General features: G+C 44.3%; 1 protein-coding gene across 1 annotated transcript; it reads left to right on the top strand.

Moving 5' to 3' along the window:
- The first annotated feature begins 920 nt into the window (after positions 1-920).
- Positions 921-8,710, top strand: gdf5 (growth differentiation factor 5). The gene is made up of 2 exons (XM_059329673.1): positions 921-2,217; positions 7,108-8,710. The coding sequence occupies exons 1-2, from the start codon at positions 1,380-1,382 to the stop codon at positions 8,091-8,093; spliced, it is 1,824 nt and encodes a 607-aa protein (XP_059185656.1). The 5' UTR covers positions 921-1,379; the 3' UTR covers positions 8,094-8,710.
- The last annotated feature ends 1,600 nt before the right edge of the window (positions 8,711-10,310 follow it).

Genomic DNA, 10,310 nt, shown 5'->3' with positions numbered 1-10,310 from the left:
TGGAATCAACCCTGTACAGACTAGATGTTGGAGGTCAAAAGTCACTGTGATCTTCAACTGTCTCACTCCAGGGATGATCTGGATATATTTTGGAGGTCAAAGGTCACTGTGGCCTCACAAAATACCTTTTTTAACCCACAAATTTGACATAAAATGATGAAGATGCCGGGTTGAAGAAGTGTGTGAAGCATCCAATTTTTTTTAGAATTTGAAGCTTCTTTGCAGCAACATCTATATTTGCAGCATCTTTTGCTGTCATAGGAAAAAAAGCTTCCTAGGAAAAAAATATTAAGCATGCATCTTTACAGATTAGCTCTTTACTTTAAGTTTATATCTTCAACAATTATTCTGGACTTTTTTTACTTAGTGTAAGTCACCGTTTCAGTGTAATGCATGGATGTGTAATCACATAGGCCTATGTTTTGTATTTATATATTTTTTACTGAGTACTTGATTTTGCTACCTGTTTGTGCATAGGTGTGTGTGTGTGTGTGTGTGTAAGACTGGGCTACCCTGACATGACCTGACACCCTTCTCACCCTTTTGTTTGGACAAAGTGGAAGCCTAGAAAAACTGCTCACTTCAAATGACATAATGCAAAGTTTTTTTTTCTGGAGAGGGGGGTTGGGGTGGGGGGTGCTGGTTTGTGCCATTTTGTGTTACAGCTCGAGTGAGTCACTGGTGGAAAGAGGGGAGGAAGATTTGAGAAGAAATATTGCTGTTAAATGAGTTTGGACAGCATGACATCACGGGGTAATTAAAACAGCTTTCTGGAATTCCGTTTCCAATTCCTGCGCTCAGGTTTTTTGGAGGATTTTTTCGAGCACCTGCAGGTTGGTGTGTGAGTGAAATATTTTCACTGGACGGAGTTCAAACTTTGAAGGGAAAGAGAAAAAAACGGAGGCAGCGGCATTACGCCATTCTTGCCTCTCTTGGAAAAAAGTGGGATTTAAAGAAGTTTCTTACAAGATATCCAGCAGTATCGTGCCGTGGAGTGTTTAATGCAAGTCCACCTTTTCTCAGCCTTTTCTTGGATTTCTGCTTTATCACAGACAGGATCTCTGCAGCACTATGGTTCTTACACATGACGGATGGGAGAATAAAGCTCTGCAGGATGTGTTTCTTCAACTTATAAAACTCGGTTATAGTCCACATCTTTGCTTTTACAACCTTGCATATGTCTGTAGTCTATTTCAGACGGGAGAAGCACTTTTTATTCATTTCACCTCTGGCAGAGCGCAGAGTAAACTCAGAGGATGAAAGGCTCGGACCAAACAGGACTTCTCCTTCTTCTTTTTTTAATCAATCAGGTCAATTAATTCTGAACAGACTGCGGTTTATTACGATGACGGCCTGGCAAAAGGCACAAGGGCTTTAGGATGAAAGTCGTGAAGCGTCTCTCTCTTCTGTTGAGCTGCTTGACTCTCATTTACCTGCATCCCGTTCTCAGTTCACTCAGCCGGACCAGACCGAGCCAGCACCACCACCACCGGCTGGGAGAGGCAGTGGAGCGCGCGGCAGGCGCCGGGGGAGGAGAGCAAGCCCACGGACGAAACGGGAGAGGAGTCGGTGGTTCCACGCCAGCCGCGGGCAGGCAACCGGTGACCGCTACTGGGACGTGGAAACCCTCACCTGTGAGTCCGGCGAGGATTACGCGGATCCGCGCGGGCCCGCCGTTAATCAAGGGCGAAACGACTGTTGTTAAAAGCAAACTTACTACGTCCTCATCCTCGTCGCTGCACAGCGGGGCCGTGCCGGTGAACCGTGCACATCTGCAGCAGCAGCAGCGGGACAGAGCGGTCAGTTTGGGACGCAAAGAGGCTGCACGCTCCTGGCTGCCCGGCGGGGATGCTCACATTAAAGCGCACGCTCCGGCTGCTCTTAGCGCGCATGCAGCAGGGAAAGGAGTCGGGGCTGCTGGAGGTGGAGCAGGAGTCTCACCGGGGAAAAAAATGGGGAAAGTTGCTTCCAGGGCGAGTGCAGCTGCTCCAGCGCGCACCGGACCTCCTCAAAGAGCCATGCTGGCGCAGCGGGGAGCCAGCAGCAAAGCGCAGAAACTGAGCGACCGGGAAGCGCATCACAAACAGCCGCTGGTGACTCCTCACGACTACATGCTGTCGCTTTACTGGTCTCTCTCCACCGGGGACCTGAACAGCAGCGCGCTGCATGAAGCGGGTCTGGCCAACACCATCACCAGCTTCGTGGATAAAGGACAAGGTAAACATCAGGTCCTCTCTCTTGCCATTAGCATAAAATTCGGTCAATTACAAAGTTTTTTTTTTTTTTTTTTTTTGCAGTTTTACTGGTGCTGTTTGAATCTTTGAATTACATATTTTGTCACACAAGAAAGTTCATTTATTATCTGTTTTTATTGAGCAATGGGGCTTTAATACCCACATATCACCAACGTCTCCAGCTGAACACAGATGTTATTTTTTGTGTAAGGAATTGATAAAAATGTGGCACAATGTGATATATCTCTATTCTCTTTGTGTATATAAGGAAAACCTGGGCACAGATGAAGGAATAAATCTCTGTGTTTCTCATAAATGATAGAAATATCAATCAAAAGATAAAATATCAATAATTTGGAACAGTGTTGTGGCACAAGCTAACCTTGTGGACTTCATGTGGCAGTCAATCACATCTCCACTGCCTCAGAAGGCTAATTTTGGCAGCATTGCAGACTTTTAAAGTGCAACTGTGAAGCAGTATATCACCTAATGGTTAGTTCTTTCTTGGGTTTAAAACAGTTTAATTTAAAGTGAGAGTAGAAGTGTTGCTGATTAACTGGAGTATTTATCATAAAAACTGACAAAAGGAGGGACATGAGCCAGTGCAGGTTTCAGGTTCAGAGCAGAGGTGAGTGGAGAGTGCTGAGGAGGCCGAACCAGAGGTTGGGAATGAGGAGGAGGTCTGGGACTACAGGGGAGATGGAGCCTGATCCCTGGGCTGACAGATCTGAGGGAGCGGACTGCAGGTCAAACATCAGGCTGCAGGTTACTGGAGGAGGGCGGCGCAGGAAACAGGGCTGTAAATTGTCTAAATGTCTGTGTTCGGGAGTCTGTGAGGTAGGAGAGTCAGAGCATCTGGAGAGGAGTCTGGAAGGTCAGCTGCTCGTACACGTACAGAGGGGAATGATGGGAAAAGAGATGACTCTGTTACTCATAACCGTGCTGGAACCGACTTCAAAGTTGTCAGGATGCTGCTGCGAGCTGAGTGAGCTATCACACATCTAAACGTCACGTCAGTATGTGAGAAGATTGATACCAATCTGTACGTTGAATATGGAGCTGGAACCAGCAGCCACTTAGCTGAGCATAAAGACTAGAAACAGGGGGAAAGAGCTAGCCTGGCTCGGTTCAAAGGCAACAAAACCCACCTGTAACGTGTGAAAATGACAAGTTGTGGTTTTATAGAGAGGTGAATTCTGGATTAGACTTGAGTTTTACTTCCATTCTATGCAAGTGATGGGGCACAACAAAGCACCAAACTGATTTCCATGTGGGTCACATTCAGCAATAGTAATCGCTCACTTAGGATTTGTGTCCACAGTGGTGTTTTTGGACACAAGGGTTCATGCCACTTCCCAGTATTGGACACTTGATGGGCGTACCCATCATCATGTTGACAGATAATTGACAGGTGCTCCGAACCACTGCAAAATTTAACATTTTCACAAGTTAATTTCAGAGAGATGCTTTAATTTCTCTATATTATGAATCATACAGGCTACACCACCCGTTTGCAAATGTTATCACACGATTGTATGGGCATGATCAGCCATTATCAGCCCACAAGAATGGGCGAGTAGGGGTGGTTATCAGCTCATCCAATGGCCGCTAGCTGAAAACAAAGCAGTAACGTTCAGTTTAAGGCCACAGTTTGGTCAGGTTTACACTACAAAACTACGTCTCTAAGGTTAGGGCATAGAAGTTTGTGGTTAGGCGTTATAAATGATCATTAATTCTGGAAGTGAAGTACTTACGAGGACGACATCAATACCTGAAGTCTCATAGTGATGTTGGTTACATAAAAAACATTATGTTACCATTACCTTACTTAGTTTTGCTTTCACACTTTTCACACTCTGTAAACTCACATCTGCCTTGGTGTCGATCATAATTAGTTTGGCTGCTAGAGGGCGCCCATAAAACAAATCAACCTTTTCAATGGACTAATAAGAACCTACTGGACCTGCCAGCAGGTAGAGCAGGCCCCTACTAGTCCAATCTTATTGAAATGATAACCGCTGATGAACGCCCTTTCAATCATCTGATAACATCCGAATTGAGTGCCAAAAGTGCAAAAACGTCCTGCTCGCACTTGATTGGACGAACGCTTTCGAACAGCATCCACATGGCGGCTTGTTTGGAAAATTTTTCACATAAAAATAGTTGTGAAATGTGTTTCTGAAAATATTTGATGCAAGACATCAGTGAAGCAGTTGCAGAATATGTCTTTATTTTACATTGATAATGGCAAGTTTAAACATTTTTCACAACCTAAACAGAATGCACGCTGACTGACACAGACAAAGAATGGAAGTGATGGAACCTTTGGTCTTTGCCCTTATACTTTGGTTTTGGTTTATGTTATGATAACAAATGAGATATAACATATTGGTGAGCTTTACAGAAGCTGCCAGGTGAACACTGTGACTCTTTGACCACTCAGGCCAGCTGTTCCCCTCTGTTTCCACTGCTTATGCTAAGTTAAGCTAATCAGCTGCTGGCCAAAGCTTCAAAATCAACTGATACTCTCCACTGAACCTTGCTTCTTATTCAGTCATAATTATTTAATATTAGAGAGAAATATTCTGGATGTGAAGTATGAAGGGTCCCGTGCACATGCATGTAGATGTGTATATTTTTGTGTGTGTGTGCTGTTTAGTTTCTGTGTGTTTCGAGCCATCTGGTCGCTCACTGGCAGCGCTGCAGCTCTCAGTGATATACGGCCTCGGGAGGGTAAATAAACACTCCTCGCAGCCACAAGTAGGGTGGCCCCCCGGTGTAATGTTATCTTTACGGTGTAAAACTGTTTAAAACAATGTTTAAATGACCAGAGTTTAATATTTCTAGCCCTGCTAAAGGTTTACATTTCAAGCACTTAATGTACTTTTAATTTGGGCTTTATTTGTTTAGTGTGTCCTCAGCAAATCACTGGTGACCTCCTCCGCATGTCGAGGGGCTGAGCCAAGGTGTAACTGATGGCCTGACACATCTCTTCCCCCTCACTCCTTCACATTCACTCACTTCCCCTTTTCTCTTTCTTTCTCTCTTTCTTTTCCTCTTTTATCACGTGTTGCTTAGATGTTTTCTCGTGCATTCAGCTCAGTTGGAAAGAGGACAGAAAGCAGAAAGCAGTCCTCAAACAGGACAGAAAACAGATGAAAGAAGTAAACAAACAAAATGAAAAAGGGGGAAAGATGGAAGGGAAAAAATAAACAATTTTACATAATTTTGCCCGCAGCATTTATATCAATGAATATTGGTTGAATAACTCTCTCACAGGGCTCCAAACAGTTTCAGGGGAGGCTTATTGAATAGAAGTGGGGAAAAAAAGGAAAAATCAATAGAAAGTCAGATAAGATACCGATCTGGTTAAATAGATCAGAGATTCAGAAGTTTTGGGGAATGTTGCTGTTTTTCCCATTTTTCCAGCGATAGAAACTAAAATGATGACTTAGAGTTTTCTTATAATCTGGACTGAGCATGTTGCATCTGTCACTCTGAGTGTGCCGCTCAACTCCTTGTGCAGGAACTAGTCATCTCTTGTCTTGAGTACTGCCAATTTAAAAGATTAACCTTTGTTAAGGAGAATTTATTGCAGCACTATTTTATTAGAATGCATTTGTTTCAGCTAGGTGTCCCTAATAAAGTGGTAACTCAGTGTATGCAATGATTACTTTGTTTAAGTTTGATTGTAAAGCATCAACTGAGCTGATAACAACCTGACACTTCATCTCAGATTAAATCTAACAAACACTTCCATCATCTCTGTTTTAAAAGTGTGTGACAGTTTGTAGAATCTAATTCAAATCAGTTTGAGCTTTAATCAGATCTTCCACAGAGAAGAGCCAGGATGTGTGTATGTGTGTGTGTGTGTGTGTGTGTGTGTGTGTGTGTGTGTGTGTGTGTGTGTGTGTGTGTGTTGTCGATGGTTTGTTTCCTCTGCAGCTGGTTAACTGTCTATCGGCAGTTAACTGGCTGCAGGTTCATAATAACAGGCCTGTTTACAGTCCGATGTGGTCTCTCCCTGTCTGTTTCTAATGTACTTTTCAATGCATGCTTAAGTCCTGGATAGGAAGGAGGGGGAATGACGTGAGAAGAAGTGAGCAGAGTGGAGGGATCTGCTGCTGTGTGTGTGTGTGTGTGTGTGTGTGTGAGAGAGAGAGAGAGAGAGAGAGAGAGAGAGAGAGAGAGAGAGAGAGAGAGAGAGAGAGAGAAAGAGAGAGTGTGTACTTAGGTGGATTTCATTGCTGGATTCCATTTAGACATGGAAGTTCACTGGTTTCCCTCACTGACAACAAAAGAAAACATTACACACCACACCATTCAATTCACTCCTCCTGATGTTTTTGTGCTTGTGTGTGCTTATGTGTGTGCGTGTGTGTGTGTGCATGTTAGTGCCTACGTGCAGAAGAAGAACTTTACCATAGATGTGTAAATATTGTGTAAATATTTGTGTTATTCTTCCCCTTGACTGTGTTTTTCTGCCCATGGTGCATGTGTGCATTGGGGTTGCAGCGAACGACCACATTTACCACAGCTCAAGGTGAAGTTTTTAAAAGTCTGACAGTCCAAGACCAAAAGATATTCAGACTACTAGCATGTTTGACAAAGAAGAGCTAGAAACCGTCACGTCTGAGGATCTGGAACAGATAAATGTTGTGCAAATTGCTGCTTAAAAAGAAAAAGTTTGTATGTTTTCTGTCTGTACAGTTGTATGTGCATGAATTGGTGTATTCACATCTGTTGTTGCCATCTCACATCCCTTCCTTGCACCTGCACTTTTCATGTGTGCAAAAGTAATTTGTGTGTATTTGACTTTCTATCAGTTGGAACTCACATTTCTGTGTCTTTGTGTCTCTGTCCTCCCTCGCAGACGAGCGTGGGCCCCAGCTGAGACGACAGAGGTATCACTTCAACGTCAGCTCTCTGGAACGAGACGGGCTCCTGGGGGCCGAACTACGCATTCTGAGGAAGCGTCTGTCTGACCCCCGCAGGGCCTCAATGGGATCCACAGCCTCTGACGGAGCGGGTGGAGGGATCTCGTCCCCGTGCCTGAAGCTGTACACCTGCGCTTCAGGTAAACAACAGGCTGTTCTGCTCCAGACAAAGACCGTGGAGGATCTGCTCGGCGGAGGCGGGTTTGGCAGCAAATGGGAAGTTTTTGACATATGGAAAGTCTTCAAGGGCTTCAAAAACCAGCAAAACCAGCACTCCCAGCAGCTGTGTGTTGAACTGGAGGCCCTGGAGCACAGAGCCGGGCGCCCCATGGACCTGCGCACTCTGGGGTTCGCCCGACTCGGCAGGACCAACAAGGAAAAGGCCTTCCTCCTGGTGTTTGGCAAAAGCAAGAAGCGCGACCTGTTCTACAACGAGATCAAAGCGCGGTCAGGCCACGACAACAAAACCGTCTACGAGTACCTGTTCACCCAGCGGCGGATGCGCCGGGCTCCTGCTGCGAGGGGGGTTAAGAAACCGCCGCAGCAGCAGCAGCAGCCGCCGTTACAGACCCTCCCCCAACACCAGGTGGTGAAGACCCAGACGAGGCCGCGTTGCCACCGGAGACGACTCCACGTGAACTTTAAAGAGATGGGCTGGGACGACTGGATCATCGCGCCGCTGGAGTACGAGGCCTACCACTGCGACGGCGTCTGCGACTTCCCCATCCGCTCGCATCTCGAACCGACCAACCACGCCATCATACAGACCCTGATGAACTCCATGGACCCGGAGTCGACGCCGCCGACCTGCTGCGTCCCGACACGACTCAGCCCGATCAGCATCCTGTACATCGACTCGGCCAATAACGTCGTCTACAAGCAGTACGAGGACATGGTGGTGGAGTCGTGTGGCTGCAGGTAGCAAAGAAAGGTGGGACACAGAAAGAATACTGCTTCACTTTGAGGGACGATAGATAAAACCTGAAGTGGGAAGAACATTTCAGCTAACTGAGCGAACTCACTGCAATGCACCAGACATTATTCTTCACACTCAAGTGGACTATCAGACTACATACCAAAGACTGCTGAAGACTAAACAGAGGAAGATAAACTCATGGAGGTGATGCTCTTTAACACCCACTCAACAAAACTTGTGTATAATGTTGATGTTTGTTGCGTCTGAGACAAGCCAGAAACAACAACCAGAGACACTTTGGATTGATCTCATCCTCAACAGACTTTTACTGCTTTTGTTTCTCTCTTTACAGACTTGTATCTGATTGGTGTAAAAAGTTTGCGTGTAACAGAAATGCTATGGAAACATTATACTCCGAAATGCCCTTTTCTCTAGCACTTATCTGCCATTGTGCCTTTTCCTATTCAGATGTACAATGAAGAGTATTTGTGTGTCTTGTCCAAGAAGTTTTTTTTATGAAGCATGTAAAGAATTTGTGATGTATAAATACAGACTGGTGATGAAGTGCTAATCTGACCTGCTCCAAGTGTGGGAAAGTTGCATAAACTACTCTTCAATAAAAAATGTCTAATTGACTGAGCTCCAAACTCCTATCAGTGTGAACGTCTGCCCCCCCAGACTCTGTAGACTAAACTATCAGAGGAATTCATAGGATCTTCACATGCCAAATCACAGTTTAACCTTAGAATGACTGAGTTTGATTTGGTTTCAAGTGTTTTTGCGGTTCGGCTTCACAAACAGCCTCAAGTTTGGTTGAAGGTTTGGTGATGAGTTAGCAGGTATTAAAACACATTTCTCTCTCAATTAATTAGGAACTTCATTGATGTAATCATTAGCCAGGATCTGGATCAAACATTTCCCTGAACTGAAACTATAGGAGCAAATGCAGCTGTGAACCACCTGAGAGGGCAGCCGCACCTTTAATTATACTTAACTTTCAGCTTCAATATAAGTTAAACAAGTGAGTTATACAAAAGTTGTCATGATCAGGGGAAGTATCTCCAGCGATCTAAACTGTTCATTGCACCCGGCTGTAAACATGTTTATTTCTGCTGTAAAGTTGGACATTTTAACATGAGGATCTATGAGGATTGAGCCAGCCTCAAGTGGCCAGAAGAGGAACTGCAGGCTTTGGTACCTCGAGGTTCTGGCCAAATGAAGGACAGTTGAAGCCAACTGACAACAGCATAAGACAATTTTCCATTTGTGTACATAAGGAACTGATGAAAAAAATTCAGCAAAAATTTAAATTCATAAACATCCAGAAAAACTTTTCCTGTCAACATAAATTTAAAACAGGGCTGTACGAGTTTATGTGATAAACTCATTAAAGCAAATTTGTGTTCTGATAACCCACAAAGCTTTTCCACAAAGCTGGATAGCAACCAGCAGCAGTGATAAAAAGGTATTTTGAACAGCAAGTTCAGCTACAAAACAAGACCCACACAGCTAACGCAGACGGTCCTGTTAGCCCTGAAACAGCTGATTAACATTGTGCAGGACGACGGTCCATGAGAAATAATTCGGATCACATCCAGCTACGTTAATACACTTCTGAATTGCCATCGTATTGAAGGTACACAACCTGTATTAAGACAAAGGAGTTGAGACTAACTTCCACAGCTGAGACTTCACTTAGTGATCACAGTTACCTCGAGGTGACAGAGCATTATTTTGGGAAATAGGAGTAACTAAAGGTAACTTCAGTTCTACGAGCATGTGCATAGCCCTCTAACTGCTGTAGTGTTTTTCAATCTACAATGATAAATCTGCAAAGAGTTGCATAAAAAATAAATATTTGTCCTCTCCCATGTTGATAAGAGTATTAAATACTTGAAAAATCTCCCTGGCAGTCCTAGTTCAAATGCACAAAGAAAAAATATGCTCACATTACAGCAGTGGCACCTCTACAGCAGGAAAAAAAAACAATACTGTTAGCAAACAATAATAAAATATGCACAAAAAAATGAACCTTGACCTGCACTTATATAGCGCTTTTCTAGTCACTTTGCGACCACTCAAAGTGCTTTACACTACAGACTGCGCTCATTCACCCTTTCACACACACATTCATGCTGGTGGCAGAGGTGCCACCTGCCACCATTGGGAATTCATTCTCACACCGATGAACGCAGCATCAGGAGCAATTTGGGGTTCAGTATC

This window comes from Centropristis striata, chromosome 3 (assembly GCF_030273125.1).
Source record: "Centropristis striata isolate RG_2023a ecotype Rhode Island chromosome 3, C.striata_1.0, whole genome shotgun sequence".
Classification (NCBI taxonomy): Eukaryota; Metazoa; Chordata; class Actinopteri; order Perciformes; family Serranidae; genus Centropristis; species Centropristis striata.
The sequence above is the reverse complement of the archived record's forward strand: the minus strand, read 5'-3'. Positions and strand labels throughout refer to the sequence as shown.

What these genes read in the sequence shown, in the direction of transcription:
- gdf5 (XM_059329673.1), top strand. Translation starts at nt 1,380, where the DNA reads ATGAAAGTCGTGAAGCGTCTCTCTCTTCTGTTGAGCTGCTTGACTCTC. An exon ending in CTTCGTGGATAAAGGACAAG is followed by an intron (nt 2,218 to 7,107) that starts GTAAACATCAGG and finishes CCTCCCTCGCAG; the next exon opens with ACGAGCGTGGGCCCCAGCTG.